General features: G+C 38.1%; 1 protein-coding gene across 1 annotated transcript; it reads right to left on the reverse strand.

Moving 5' to 3' along the window:
* Positions 1–1,974: 1,974 nt before the first annotated feature.
* On the reverse strand, positions 1,975–4,039 carry LOC116252296 (putative RING-H2 finger protein ATL49). The gene has a single exon (XM_031626456.2). It carries the CDS (start codon positions 3,582–3,584, stop codon positions 2,124–2,126), a length of 1,461 nt encoding a protein of 486 aa, XP_031482316.1. The 5' UTR covers positions 3,585–4,039; the 3' UTR covers positions 1,975–2,123.
* Positions 4,040–16,246: the final 12,207 nt, after the last annotated feature.

Raw genomic sequence — 16,246 nt, forward strand, 5'->3', positions numbered from 1 at the left:
TAAAAGGAAAAAAATGTAGAGTTAGGTTTAAGAAGCTCACATCAAGGTGGTTGAGAGATATCACATGGATACACAACATCTTCCTCCCACAAAGAAAAGTCTCTACACTCATGACTCTTTATCCCACAAAATGTTGACTTTATCTTCTTAAGTCCATACTTGCATGAGACACACGCATAGTAGTTGACCTCAGGCTACTTTTGATTGAATATGGCTACCAAACGAACGGTGGACAGTCTTTATCTAATCTCACTCAATTAAGGATGAAAACCTGTTTATGAACATTTCTTTGCGCTGCTAATCCGCTTAACGAGCCTGTGCAAGTTTGGCAGCTCTTCTTACGACTCGGTTCGTTAACATGAGGGTGAGCTCAGCTAAATTTGCTAATGAAGCCCACTTTACTCTTGCAAATGAACATTTTTGTACGTCGAGCAGAACCAATCAGTGATAAAAAGAATATTATGTTCTTGGAACACATGAAGATTCATATTTCCAGACCGTCATGATTTTGTTTTAGAAAACGTAATAGAACTGTCATCTGTTTGATTTACGAATAACATCCATAATCATATCATGTTTTATCGAACAAGAACTTAAATCGTGTGGTTTGAGAACAACTAATCTGAAAATGGAATCCATTTGAATCCTGCTTCATATTTAACAAGTTAATAGTGCATACCTTGCATTCAAATCTTTTTTTCCCTTTAAAGGTGAGAGGTTCAATGCCACTGCCCCTGTACCCACCTCCTTCAAAGTTCACATAGCTTACTTCAAAACATATTACGGATTAAAAGAGATGCACACTAGAACGTAACAACAATTACATCAGGATTTGTACACAAGTCCCTTTACCTTGCGTTCAGGGACATTATGCATCAACCAACACCAGCCATAATAACTAGCTAAAATCCAGTCACAACCACCCTCCAACTGCTCAATTAGTATCTTCTTAAGCATTTCCTTCCAGAGATCAACAGTGATAATCACTACCATTTTTCCCGGGAATTGGGAAAGATATAAAGTGGTTCGATTTGAAAAGATTTGTGTCGTCCGTCAACCTATAGAGTAGTTTAACAATAATAACATAATGTCACTGTTCCATGAATCTGCCTCGAGGTAGATTAATAAAACACTCATGCATTACATGATTCTACCTTTTTTTTTTGGGTAAATTCATGAAACAGTAATAATATGCGCTTTTGATCTGTTCCTAGTGTTGGAAATATGAAGCCTAAAGGGGAACGAAATAATTCAAGATTATCCCTTTCCTCTGTGTATGAGAAGACGTAGATCCAAAATTGGAATGGGAAAAATTATCCTGGGGATTAATTTTTTTTGGCGGGGATTAATAGTTACGTGTTTGAATGGCACGTGAGGCCCCACAAGAAAACAGGGAGAAAAATTCCATGTATTATTATAATAATCTTTTTAGCGATTCATGCTCGATTACATGGATCAGAAACATAGAATCAACAAGCAATCATTATTCTATCAAAAGTTTTATGTCCTGTAAAAGTAAAACAAAGGTTTTCATTTTTCTTTTCTTCTTGTTTGTCACAAGGTTATATCGTTAAGAACGCCTTTTCCTTTTTTTTTTAAAGAGTTTTAAATGCAAAGAAGATGGAAGTGGGTGAGATCACACCCACCGCACTGTCCCCAACTGCATCCCTCGTGAGCCGAAGCAACCAAGAAAAGATTTTAATGAAAAGGCAGAAGCAGATTCAGAGAACAAGTAGAGGAATAAATAAAAAAGAACAGAGCAACCCCTTTTTAACATGCTTCATGAAAAACAAAGCGTTCTAATATCCCATCTGTACTTGGAAAGAGGAGGCTGAAGAAATAACTCCAAACAGCCTGTTGACACACTGGCCTTTAAAAACATTTATAATTCAATAAAAGCTGCCCTGCCCCAAGAGAAAACAATCAGTATTCAAATTTCAAAAAGAAACGAACAATCAATCAAACACTTTCAGGAGAAGAAATGAGAAATCTCTATTGACCAGATAAAAATTATACAAAAAATAACAAATCTGTATTCGGGTGTTCTTTGTTTCCCTTTTCTTTTTGCGATTTTTGCTGACAAGAATCGGATGAGAGGAATGTTTCACAGACAAAAAGTGCTCTCAAACAGGGGGGATTGGAGCTGAATGCATCACTCTGTTCTGCTTCCCAACAATCCAATTGAGTGTTCGCTTGGCAAAGGATGGCGTTGAGCTGATTTGAGACTCTACACTGTAGAAACTGCAGCTCTCTTCATCCACACCACATACACTACTTCTAGGCAACGAACAAGCATCACCATGGTTCATCCATCCTTCAACCTCAATCTCAGACACGGTAGTCCTCTGGCTGCTGCTCTGCTTCAGCTTCGCATCATCCACCCTCTGCATCGGCAGCCGGAAGGAGAACGCCCTTCTGGATGGATCTGTGGAGGAAGACGGCTTGTCCTTCTTTGTTCGGAGCCAGATCTTTGAAACCGAAAAGCTTTCCTTTTTGTCCTCCCGAATCACCGCCGAGCTGCCTCCATGGCAGTCTGCAATTCGAAATCCTTCCTTTCTAGGCTGTGAATTCTTTGAGAAGTCACACATGGAGACGGTAGGCCTGTGGCCCGGCACCAAAGGCAAAGGTGCCGTCGTTGTGGGTCTTTTCCTTTTCACTGGAACAATGGGTACTTGCAGGAGAGAGGCTTCATCCAAGACATACTCAAAAGAACCCATTGAGTAACATCTCCTGGAGTCCACATTACTGATGCTGCTGCTGCTCTCCCCTGCGCCTATGCCCCTGGCAGAGACGTCCCCAGCAACGGTACCACCAACGGCATCTGTGTTCCTCAGCTTACCCAGCTTCACCGGCACCACTTTCGCCTCCTCCCTCGCCGGATTATCAACTGGTTTCTGCGAATTCTCGACGAGGGCAGGCGGGAAGCCGTCTTCGGATGCCAAATTCGTCGGGGCAGCAGAAAGAGAGTCCCGGAAGTCTCTGTCGACGATCTCCCGGGAGCTTTCGCTGCCGGATTCAAGAACCAGGACGACCGGCGAGCAAGTGTTTGACGGAAAGTCAGGGAGGAGACTCCCTCTGCACAGCGGGCATGTTGAATGTGAGAGCAACCATGTATCTATACACTCTAGATGGAATGCATGGCTGCACTTGGGCAGCAGCCTAAGCTTGTCGTCTGGCTCAAATTCGCAGAGGCAGACGGCACAATCGAATGGGTTCTTAGCTCCGATGATGGACTTGTAGAGGAACACAGGGAGGGTGTCGATGTAAGACTGGTCCACCCCTGCATCATGAAGATGGAAGAGCTGCTGCAGCTGCCCTTGTAAGACGGTCACATTGTCCATGTCATTGGAGTCCCTCCTCGAAGGCCTAATAAGGAATCTAACAAGAAGGTGAAGCAGACCGGAGATGAAGAATATGACGGCCAGAATTATTATGATCAGCAAGATGCTAGGACTGATCTTGTTCTCAAAGCTTTGGTCATAGCGCGGCGGTGGAGAAGGGGGGGGAGGGCCAAGAAAGTATTGCATAAATGGGGAAGGATAAGAACTCTCATTTCTCCTGCTTCCATTCAACACCCAGCTCATCTTCTCCTTTGATAAACAAGCATCTACCAGAAGAAATGGCCTGAAGAGAAAACTAAACTGAAACTGAGAAAATGTGAATTTCTCTCACCTTGGATCTCTGAGTCTTCCACAAGAATCACCACCACAGAGAAGAAGAAGAAGAAGAAGAAGAAGAGGGTAACCCATATTTTGTTTGTTGAGCCCAAATGAAAAGCATTGATGATCCCACCAACTCACAGAGAGTGAGGGTGTGCATTAAAGGCACGATGAGGGAGACACCCTTCCCATGCCAACTTATAGCAGAAAGGGAAACCTGCAGGTCAATGATGGTAAAACAAGAACCCATCTTGGGCATAGAAGAAAATCTGTCATTGCACCAGGTAGAAAAGAAAAGGAAGGGGAATAAACATACGCTGAAGAACTCAGCATAAATCTTAGGCAGAAATAAATAAATGAAATACAGATTACCCATGATTCAAAAGAGGGGGCACTGAAGATTGCAGCAACTTCTTAATGATCATTTAATTATTGAGAAATTGATCTACCCGCCAGATTCCTTTCAAGTTTGTTATTGCATCTGGAAACGCACATACATATGGTCTAACGTCATTAATGCGAACCAAAGTGGCCCATGAATGTGAAAAAAATATTAACAAAAACTCCCCAAGGAATATTTATCCTTCTCCCTTGTTCTGTCAAAGGAAATGGATACTGAGAAAAAAAAAAAAAAGAAAACAACGGCGAGGATAAGATAGAAGCCTAGAGAAAGTAGAAGTGAAAAGTTTGTGCTTTTATTGGATAGAGAGAGAGAGAGAGTGAGAGAGACAGAGCTTCTGTCTGTGTATTGGCAGACAATGACAATGGTTGAAGAAAGCTTAGTGTGGTGCGTCAATCGAGCCCACTTCGGTCTCCCTCTCTCCCTTGTCGTGCCGCTAAAATTGGGTCATGGACACCGAAGTTGTCAGAACAGGTTCCTGATCCTGAGTAACCTTTTTTGGAGGAAAAATTGGATCCATTTTCATGTCAAATCTATTAGAGTTTTATGTGAAGACTTCCAAAGCACTAATTTTTAAAGATCATATTTGCAACATTGAAAACACATACAAGTGAAATAGCAGATTATATTAAAGGAAAGATAAAAAAAGATATGACTTGAAACAAATTTAGATCCATTTTGCTATCGTTTGTATCATAGAGAAACAGAGAGCGAGTTTTGAGGAGAAATCTATTCTTCCAAAAAAAAAAAAAAAAAGGCACCTGTTCTTCTTTTAATATAACGAGGAGCCGCTGAATTTTGAAGACATTTTCATCTGACAGATCTTTTATGTTTAACTCACTCAAGCGGGTAATATAAAATACTCAAACATTTGTGAGGTTCTTCTAATATCTTCAGAGATTGAGCGTGTTTTCGATAATCTTTCTGATATCTTTCTAATTTCCAAAACTCAAGTTAATTAATGATAATGGCAAAGAAAAAGGGGTTCTGAGATCCGAGTGAGGGTAATCTCGGAATTGTTGTTTTAAATAAATACTAACGTCTTTATTTTACAAGAAATTACGCGTGATTTCCGGTCAACGCTTTTGATCCAATAAATTGACACAAGTAACAGTGTTTTGAACGTGGCACTGAAGTCCAGGAAAGGACGGTGTTGACCTTTGACTTTGCAAATTTTCAAATGGATCAGGTAAGAAAAAGAAAAGGCTTCTGACGGAGATGGGATCCGATCAGTTGGATCCACTGCAAGTACTGGATCCGCAGCTCAATATGGGTTTTGCTTCTGAATCCGAGTTTGGAAATTAAGAGGAGTTCAGCACAACTAAGGCTTAAATGCAAGTTAAATCCAGATTTCAAGCTAATCGGATCTAAACTTGGCTTAAAAAATCCGATTCCCCTTCAGTTTGAAATCTCGAATACAAATAAGTATCAAGAGTTTGGAAAATCGAATCCAAATAAAATATTATTGGATCTTATTCAAGGATAAATAAACCCATCGTTTATTTGATTTTAGATGCACACACATATATATACATTTTCTACATCAAAAACATATGAAAAAAGACAATTGAGGTTTTATAAAAAAAAAGTCAACGTTCACAAATTAATTTTATTTTTTTATTCGCATAAATGGAAAAAATTTTGAAAAAGGAGAAAGGACATTAACAAGAAAATAATAAAGTAAGGAGTCGTTAAACTTAACCCCGGGAGCTCACGGTCAAGGACGAAAAGGGCCCTGCATTGTCAAAGCCTTAAGGGTCTCCGGAAAGTAGTGCCTCCTTGAAATTCAAAACTGCCTTGAGAAGCTCAACTTGTCTTTTGCCTTGCCAGAGTTAATGAGCAAAAGAGTCAAAGCCTAGTCGCCCCTTGGTGTCAGTTCGCCGAATTAGATGGGGGTTGGATGGAAATATAGCTCCCTAGAGCTGTGTCAAGAATAGTGACGATATTTTGGAAGAACCCCGACGTGAAATTCTAGTATCGGCCTTTTACTCGCCAAAATATCGTGATAGTAAAGCCTTAAATTAAATGAACGTAGGTTCCCTGCTTCCTGATTCACTTCCTTCTCGCTGGAAGAAAGACATTTCTTGATGACATTTGGTAGGTGTAAAGTGTTTGACTGAGACAATGAGTTGGTTTTATTGACCTTTTGATGATTGACTTGAAACCCAAAAAAAAAAAAAAAAGCATTAGTTATTTTTGCGTATACATGAGCCTATGTATGTCCAGTTATATTCCTTTTTAAAACGCTAAATAAGTGAACTAATTATTTTGTTACGTATAAGCTTCTCGTGGAATAAGCTGGTTTTTGGGTTGTAGGAAGCTTCAAAGTTTTGCAGCAAATTCACGGTTCATCTATAATTTTTATTTTATTTATTTTTATGTATAAATGGTCGTCGTTCAAAGGGCGTTTGATTGCTGTCCATTGATACATGGCAAACAGGTCAGGTGCTCTCTCACCCTTCAAATGCCTTATCGGGCAACCGTGGGCCGTAGTGATCTTCACAAAGTATGGTTGACATATATATATATATATATATATATATATATATATATATATATATATATATATATATATATGAGAGAGAGAAGCTTCCAATTTTTCAAACTTGCTTGGGAAAGATAAATATAAAATGAAATTTTATGGAATGAAATGGGGATTCGCATATTTGGGCATGTGAACAAAATATGAAGTTTGCCATCTTTTTCTTCCTACGTAGGTTGAAAGATGCGCTTGGTTGTCTGCTGCCGATGCTTGCGCCAAAAAAAGTTGGCCAGCTAAACCAGTGGACCGAGTTCGCGTTTGGATAAGGAGAGAAACGTGGACTACTTCATGATTTTTTTTTTCTTTCTGCTAAAATTTATTACGTGTATAGACCGGATGATAGCAAATACTTCCAAAAACAAAGGAGAAAAATATATTGGTCGATTCAACAAGGTCCATTTTTAATGTATAGAACAAGTTTTTTTTGAAAGACTAATTTTGTGTAACATTGGTGAAAAAGCATGACTTTAGCTGTAAAAGAACTATGTTGAGTCGATCTATTTCATTTAAAAGTTGTTTGAATGGTGGAAGAAAATGTGGTTCAGACGTAGACTTAAGCTCAAATGCTGCAGAAAGGTGTATATTCCAGAACGTGAGTGCAAGTACATATGAAAAAGCAGAGCAGAATGTCTCCCACGTTCTTTTCAAAACACATCCTCTTCATCGTGATCATCACTGAGGATGGTTTTCCCGCCCGCCTGCAACTTTGATGAGCTATCAACGCATGAAAGCATTCCATCACTTAGCAACTCCAACCAAACCAGCAGAAGCTGTTCCTAAAAGAAAGAGAAAGAAACAGATTCCTGTAGAATATCTGTGGTCGATTGACAAAAGGTTTTGCTCTTTTCATCATTCAAAAACTTCCAACTTGAGAAGAAGATGGACCCAGTAAGTAATGAATGCATGTCGGGAATTAGGAGGTGGGTTCTGCTCTCTCGAGTGTCGGTGATTGGTGATAGATGATGACAGCGTGAAGGTGGCGGTGGTAGCTTTGGCTGGAGCCAGCGGCAATGGTGGAGGTGGTGGTGGTGGCGGCGGCAGGAGTAGCAGCAGCACGTAATGGGCGGTAATGAGTGACGATGACCTCTCAGGTATAAAGGCTGCAAATTGGCCAGCTCCACTTGGATCTCGGTAGAAGGGGATTCAAACTTCAAACAGAGCCTATTGATACTGTGAGATCATCGTGACTCTTATCATTCGTCTTATGATCCGAGACTCATAAAAAGGTGTGTTTTGAAATATCATTCGTTTAAATAAATTGAGAGACATAGATTATCAATTCATGCCACATGTTAAAAACCATGAATTTAAGGTTAGATTGAGGAGGGGTGATCTTAAATCCATAAATCTAAGATCTTAGGATATTAGATCACCGTGGATCTCAAATTCACGATAAAACAAACACAACCCCATGTAAATGGATCTCCAAGAGCGCTCAAATGCGAGAGCGTGGTGTATGTTTGGTGTGATCGGTGGTTCAGCTTTTTAGGTATCTTGAGCCATTGGTGTTTCTATGTTTTAAGACACTTTTAAATATGTCTTTTGATGTGTAGAAGCTACCTGAAAGAAGAGTGGAAGCTACCTGAAAGAAGGGCCAAGGCCCTCCCCCTTCTCCCTGCCCTCATGGTTTAAGGCTGCTTCGGAACTTCGTTGGACTTATAATTATGATGACATGCTTACTACCCCTTAAAGTTTAAAGGAGTAGCACCCACGAGAACCAAACTAACCATGCATTGTTAACACGCCTATCACTTCGACCAGATATGTTTTGAAACACTTTAATCCAAATCCAAAACACTTTTTTAGGACATATAGGATCCTACCGATGAAAAGTAATTCCTTTTTTTTTCTAAATAATATTGGCTTATCATTCATAGCAGATTTAGAACTTTCTTTCGTTGCAACTTCTCCCTTGTCATGTGTGCATGTGCGAACTGGGTCCCTAGTGCAAAGATATAGTTATGTTCAGGGTCCATCAATGTGCTACACAAGGGAAGTGGACCCACATTAAAAAGGGATTCCAGTAGCTTGTGGGGATAAGGCATTTTGAAAAGATAGGTCTCTAGTTTGATTCCTATAAGTGTTATGTTTCTGCACTACATTTCAAGTTTGATTCACATAACTACTGTCATTGTTGATGCCGACGCAAAACCCCAATGAAGAAAGACCCGAAACAGTTTTTTTGGTCCGAACGTTCGACAACATCTCCTGCATATACTTGAATTCACATATCATATCTACATAGTATCTAGCTTACCTTATGAGCCTTATAAAATAGGAAGGTTGATAACTTAGTTTCCCTATGCTATACATATGGCTCATGAGTTCATGAAACTTGATTGACGAAGTCCGGAACTAGAAAAATCAAGCATATAGTACATGTTCTGCACTAGCTTTCATGGAGGATCTCGGCAAGTCTGAGCTTCTCTGTAAATATTAATGTAGAGGAAAATTGAAGTTGGAAGGAGAGAAGTTAGTGTGATAACTTTCAAACAAACACCATCATGAACTTCTGTGAATTCAAATTGTTGATTGATGAATTTGTTAGTATGATTTCGAACTTTTTTGGAGTGCTTTGGTTTTTAAAAAAAAGAGTGTGCAGGAGGCAGTGTACTATCCTTTAGGCGTGCACATTACTGATCAGGAGAGTGGTAAACAACTGGAGATCGAATCAAGTCTAATGTCCACTCTCAAGATGAGCAGAATCTGGGTTGTCTGTATTGTTTTATGTTATATCGTTTTTGGATTTTTTTAATGGTGAGGTTTACTTGGATATTATTCAACAGAGTAGTTTTCTTCATGGAAATATCTATATTTTTAAAAATAAATAAAATTTCCTCAGCCAGGCAAAAGCAAGGTCTAGATGTCCTTTCTTCTTTTTTTTTTAACATATGGGATCCGTAAATTCATGATGTGCATATTTAACCCGGTTTTAGTTGTTTATTGCTTGAATATCAAAGCATAGCATTTTGGTCGGTCATCATCAAGGTCTGTCCCCGTGGTTCAACCTAAGGAAAACTCTGTGAAGCCTTTAAATGAACCGACCTACCCATGTGCAAGGAATTGCTCTCTTTAAATGCGTCCACTTAGTAATGTTATCCCCAGCCCCAGGTAGTGAGGTGAAAATTAGGCGTTTTTCAACACCACAAGCATGAACCATGTTGAGAAAATCACCAAAAATATTTTTAGTATGCAAATTGAAGCATAAAGAGAGCCCTAAATCCCGAGGGATGAGGAAAAGGAAGAGGCTTCGGCCTTTACTTGAGCGATGGGAATACTCTCTCGCTCACTCGAACTGCTCTTTTTTACCAACTCTTTTGTCTTTTTAATGCAGTACCATTGTGCTCGTTCTTGCCATTATTTCTCCTCTTCTTACTTTATGTTGCATTGTGTCCGTTCAGTATTTCTCCTCTTCTTACTTTGTGTTGCATTGTGTCCGTTCAGTATTTCTCCTCTTCTTACTTTGTGTTGCATTGTGTCCGTCCGCGTCCCGTTTAAAGCTAATTGTACTCAATTTCCTCTTGCCTTCTGATCAAATCTTCGGTTCCCTTTTTAAAGTAAAGAAAGATATTTTTACCCATTGTCACAAATAAGTTTTCAAGTTTTAAATGGTGAGGTTTTCTTATGTATAATACGGCGAGCTTGAAAAAAACAAAAAAAAATACAGTAATTTTTTTAAAAAAAATAAAAATAAAAATGGGAGAAAAAAAAAATAAGCGATAAACTAATAACACAAACATAAAAAAAAAGTAGATTTGCAACAAATAAAAAAAACTGTTTGGCACTAAAAAATGTGAAAAAAACATGTTTTTTAATGCGTTTTTTTGTTTATTCTTTAAAAAAAAAGTGTGTTTAAAGTTTTAAACGACAATTTAATTAATCGTGTTTTTTTTCGAAAAAACGCGTTTTTTATGGCTATGTTTTCACCTAGAGAATCTGAAACAAGTTAGTAATCATGCAATCCAAATTGTTTTCCTATGCAAAGCGAGGATCCTTTTTCTTGTCACCCCCTTGCAAGAGCCACTGTCCTGTTATGCATGAACACATGCCTATGTTGCACATGCAAAATGCATGTTTATATTAAAATTTAATTGGATAATGCACGTTGGATGTTGATTACTATACTGACAAGAGTATACTGACATCCATATATATAAGGCTTTTCTTGTTCGGCAACTTACTAAGGTACTGGATTCATATCAGATATATCTATTATCACAATCGACTATCGGAATTCATAAAACTATATCTGAATTTTTACGTGTAGTTGGATTCCAACTCCACGGAAGCCTGACATCTATTTAGATTGATCAGTAAGGAAAACTTATATACGTATCCACGTCTGATCACCAATAGAATGTAAAATTTCTTATTGAATCTGACTACTTGAATTTGGATTTGGACCAAGTAATGGACTATATCTGAATTAACTGTTAACCTTTAAAATGCTGTTTAACTTAGTTAAACTGATCGTGTTGTCTTTGAATTTAGATTTTAATGTGATTTTCTGAAACGAAAACAAAGCCTGATCAGCTCGAAATCTGTATCTTGATATGCATTCAGGTTGATCTAATTCTATTTTACTGGCTTATATATTAGTCGATCGGATTCATATTCTGGTTTGGAATTGGATAAACATTATCTACCTGATCCCCTACCTTGCATAAATTCATTTGCTCTTAGCCGCAGAAGATAATGTGAGACTATTTGCACTACACAAAAAGTGGTTTCTACTAACAGGCAAAAAATGTCAATAAAAATAAGCAAAATGTCACTATTGGCTTCACTAAGGTTGTATCGTGAACGTCAGTAAACATAGTGTCGATGTCTTGACAATGATACTTCTACTAATGTTTCAACAATACGTCAGTAAAAATTAACCTTTTATGGTGAAAGAACTCGTCACTAAAGCTGTAAAATTTTTACTGACGAGATCTTTACAGACACTTATTCTTTCATAGTCAGGAAATACATGTTTTTTTGGTAGTGTTAGACATTCGCCTCAGGAATGGGACTGAAATGAATGGATCCCTATATAGTTCGCTTTTGGTTCTCAAACTCATGAAGAAGTACCCTTCTTACGAGTAGGGATGTCAACGGATAAGATTCGGATCAGATATATCTTCATATATTCGGATTTGAATGAAGAAAAATCATATCTGAATCCAAATCCAAAATCCAAAATCCAATTTTACAATCCGAATCCAAAATTTGAACCAGATTTTGCCAATTTTCAAAATTTAATAGCATAAGATATATGATATTTGCCTAAAAATGAATCCGATCTGAATTCGTATCCAAATCCGATCGGATGCCATTTATTAAATCTGAATCTGATCCGATTTCTTAATCGGATATTAAATTTTTTTCCATATCCAATGTTTTCATATCAGATCGACCAGATATCCGATTCAAATCAGATATATTGACATCCCCACTTACGAGACTTATTGCCAACGAAAGCCTTGTTCACCTAAATAGAGGCTTAGATGTCATTATCCTTAGTGACCATGATTATCGTGACTGCTGATCTCTTTATTTTTTATCGCAAGTTGATGATAACATAATTTAATGTGATTTGGTAGATTATATGATCTGCTTACATCTACATGAACAGTAAATCATCGACAAATATCTTCCAAGTAGAGAAAGTGCGTCTCTCCTGGAACAAGAAAAATTTTCCTCTAAGCTTTGTTAAATCGGGATTTAGTACCTAACAAAGACCATGTGATATACAACGGGTGTTAACTTAAGGCCTTAGCGATCAAGTCCTTAGACTCTGTGGCGTAATGCTTGAAGGGTTTGCTTTCTATTAAAAAAAGAAGTTATCAGGAAAATGCAAAGATGTGATTGGACTTGAAATTTATGAAAGATGTATTTAAGGTGTCATAATTAATATTTAAGAAAACCTTGACTTTGAACTTAGCGATTCACTTATTCATTTTTATATTCTGTATCAAAATTGTTTTAAAAATGAGGCCACTTAATGGGCCTAGAAACTCTCGTTTCTGCAAGATGAGGGAATTTAATATTTGGAATATTTTTCGGACAAGTGGAAAGAATAAAATAAAATGGTCCAAAGATTGACATAATTTAGATAAGCAGAAAACAATAAACTAAGTAAAATATTCATGAGTAGGATGTCGAATGAAAACCCACTTGTTCGGTCCCCAATTGAAATCTAAATGGGCGAATAAGACCAAATTATATTTAATTTGGGATGACAATTAAAACACATATTTTTGTTGTTATTTTAAAATTTTCCATGGTGTTGTGTTGGACCCGTAGCGAGCTTAATTAACTATTAGCATGTAGGCCATTATGCATGTTCTCGTCTGCTGTGTATGTGCTGTAAGTGTGGCTTTCAGAATTGAACAGCAATATATATATATATATATATATATACACACACAAACTCATTCAGCATGTATTTTAAGTGGTTCTATTTTGTTCTCTGGCGTGAGATCATATCATGTTCTCTCTGACGATAGTACTTTGGGGAGATATTAGTTCCTGTGTGTGTGTGTGTGTGTCTGCGTGTGAAGCAACGCTTCTGGTAACAAGATTCCTTGTGGGTATCAACTCTCAAGAAGATGAAGTAAAGTTTCGTAACAAGGAAAGCATATGATGTAATCTGTCGTTTGCAGGAGATTTGCAAATCCCTAGATGTAAGCCGATGATAAACACCTGAATATTTAATTAATCTATCAATGAACGGAAGTCTAAGCGAATATCAGAGTTAGGCAGATGTCCCCCATTCAGACAGTGGCAGCAAAACAGCACATCGGATTCTTGACTTTCTTCAGGGCTTGGTGATTATAATCTTCTAGCTAGGTGGCCAGAGTTTCTGTTGGCTTAGGAAGGCCTCGTCTCAGTCGACGAACTGACCTGAAAAATTTGGAGCAATGCGACATCTTTATCCTTCCATGGTCTCATCGAGACATCGCCATTATCAATGGTCGAGTCCGCCGCTTCGCCAAGAAAAAACAGAAAGGAAAAAGATCGCAGGATTGAAACCTGACCAAGTCATGTCTTCAATTTGTTGCCCTCTAGATTCCTTTCTTAGCACCTACTGGAGACAGGTGGTGGCCGTATATCAAAGTGCCATTAGTTGTGAAAATTGTAGATCTCCTGATACATTTGTTTTTGTCTGATTACATGATCTTTATCCAATGACTATTCTTAGAAGAAAAAAGAGCATCATGAATTGCAGTGGTACTCTTTCGTTTGCAGAGTTGAGATAGGGCCATGCTAATTTTCTCTGTATTTTTTGTATCGTTCATATTTTATCATACCTCATCGCGGCAACATCGGGGATGTGACCGCAGTTTCACGTAAACGTCATTAGATTAAAGGAACAAGTATCGTATCTCTTGCAATTTGTTGAACTATGATTTTCAAACAGGAGGAGTATCATGACACTATAGCTGTAATTGGTGCATGATTGATCAGCAGCAAAAAAGAAAAGAAAAAACGCGGATGTGGTGACAACAGTTCTATGCACACATCACTGCGACGTCTGAGCGCCGCTGCCAAGATCGTGATTTGCATTACGATGTAGAGAGGGGGAAAGTGAGAGAGTGTGGCACCAATTTTTCCAATAAATTATTTAACAATGACTTGATAATAATCTTTCAAAGCTAAACAACTTGTCTGTAAATTTTCAATGACAGATTGCCTGTTCTAGCAGCCTTATTCTTTACTGATAGCGCGTAATTAAACAATTCTATTATGTATTGTTGTTAAAACTGAAAACAGTAAATTATATCTTTTTGACATAACAACGTTTAGCTGATTAATCAAGGTTTATAATTTTGCGGCGTCATGAGGGGATCAGGAGATACTTTATCGAGGATGAAATCTAAGCTATACAAAGTAGTGAAGGTACCCGTGATCATAAGCACGGACAGCATCCGGGAATCTGCAAAACCATAATATACACAGGCTCATGCAGTTTTGTTTAGAAGTTGTAGTCTAAATCCTCAAAAGAACTAGTGATCACAGCTTATGAATGACCCAGAACCTTTGTTCTTACTGTTGAAATAAGAAGAATGGACAGGTCAGAGGGGGAAGAAAGCACCCCCAAGGCTGTGCCTGGACTCATGCATGTCCAAATGATATTTTTCAAGAAAATAATGTTAGCTTTCCAGATAAGCAACGCAAATCTTCTAGAAAGCTAAAAATGTCATAAATGGGGAGCTAGAAGATGCACCTACCTTTTGGCAATCATGTGGGTCTCTATGTATCCTGAGTCGTTATTTCTGCCTCAAAAATGTTCGTCTCTTTGGATTAATTAGGTTCTTCGATTCACTCTATAATAAGCATGCATGAAGTAACATATTTTTAAAAGTAGGAATTCATTTTGCTGAAAGACCTTTGGGGTCGTTTGGTAACAAGAACACTTTAAGTATCTGCTCAAAGATTGAAGTATATTCATATGTATCTCCTAGATTCCAAAAACACTAAAACTAATGTTCCATGTATCTGGCCTAATGTTTGGGACATATTTATGAGATACTCACACCTACTGCAAAATCAAGCATATTTATGAAACACTACTAGTATTATTTCATGAATGTACTCAATCTTCGTAGCAGATTTATGAAATACTCACAAGTGTCTTTGATGCCAAACAATCCATTCTAAAAACAGTTGGAACAAATATAATATTAAGTTGTGATCAAAATTTCTTAGGCTAATAGTACTGAATGGGTGAAATTCTTAACTGCTGCTGCACCCCCATACCCTTTGATTCAAATCTTTTCGGAAAAATTTGACACATTCTACAATAACTCAAATGTTTGAAAAACAAATCCGTTCTGACCCTTCCACTCAACCACTATGGTAGGAAAAAGGTTTGCTGGAAACTTTTTCCTGGATAGGAAAGTTTGAAGAAGAGAGAGAGAGAGATTTTCTCTTAAATAAACCTGCAGGTTAATCTGGCACCTACTAGGGCTACTTGGATGATGATGGACAAGGGACGGATAAGTGTTGAGATGCATCCAAAATTTATGAGGATGGATTTGCAGGCCATCACAGTCTGGGGAAGAATGGCTCTAAAAAATTTTTACTGACAAGAAGAGGGCCGTTCTTCTTCTTTTAACTTCTGCGGAGAAAGAGGGCTACGTTTTTCTTCTTTTAACTTCTGCGGAGAGTTGTCGCTGTCTGGTGCAATGCTGAAGTGACTTGAGGGCGTTGCATGTCCGAGTCTTGACTCTTTGAGAGCGACCACTTCCTGTAAAGAGTTAGGAATCAAACCATGACCAGCTTTGGCCTGTACGTTCGTTCCACCGCCAATTATGGGACTGCTCCTGCGTTTGGCCCTTTGTACGCAAATATAGCTACCTGAGATCTGCCTAGAAATGGCTCAGATCATCGTGTACAGACTAACCCACCTATAATCAAACGCATGTCATAGGCCTGGAATTTGATGACCATATGTCTCTTCCCACAAATAAAAATTATGGATGTTAATATAACTGATTTAGATCAAATATCAGACCAAATGTTTCTAAAAAGTCAGATATGACAAAAAAAATAATCATAACTGATTAAGAAACCAGATTCGGGTTTAAGAAATGACATTTGAGCGGATTCATATATATATAAGAAAGCTCCTTAAGATTCTAAGGCAGGTATGTGGTT

This window comes from Nymphaea colorata, chromosome 4 (genome assembly GCF_008831285.2).
Source record: "Nymphaea colorata isolate Beijing-Zhang1983 chromosome 4, ASM883128v2, whole genome shotgun sequence".
Classification (NCBI taxonomy): domain Eukaryota; kingdom Viridiplantae; phylum Streptophyta; class Magnoliopsida; order Nymphaeales; family Nymphaeaceae; genus Nymphaea; species Nymphaea colorata.

Bases quoted from the DNA above. Each gene is read 5' to 3' on its own strand.
- LOC116252296 (XM_031626456.2), bottom strand. From the start codon at position 3,584: ATGAGCTGGGTGTTGAATGGAAGCAGGAGAAATGAGAGTTCTTATCCT.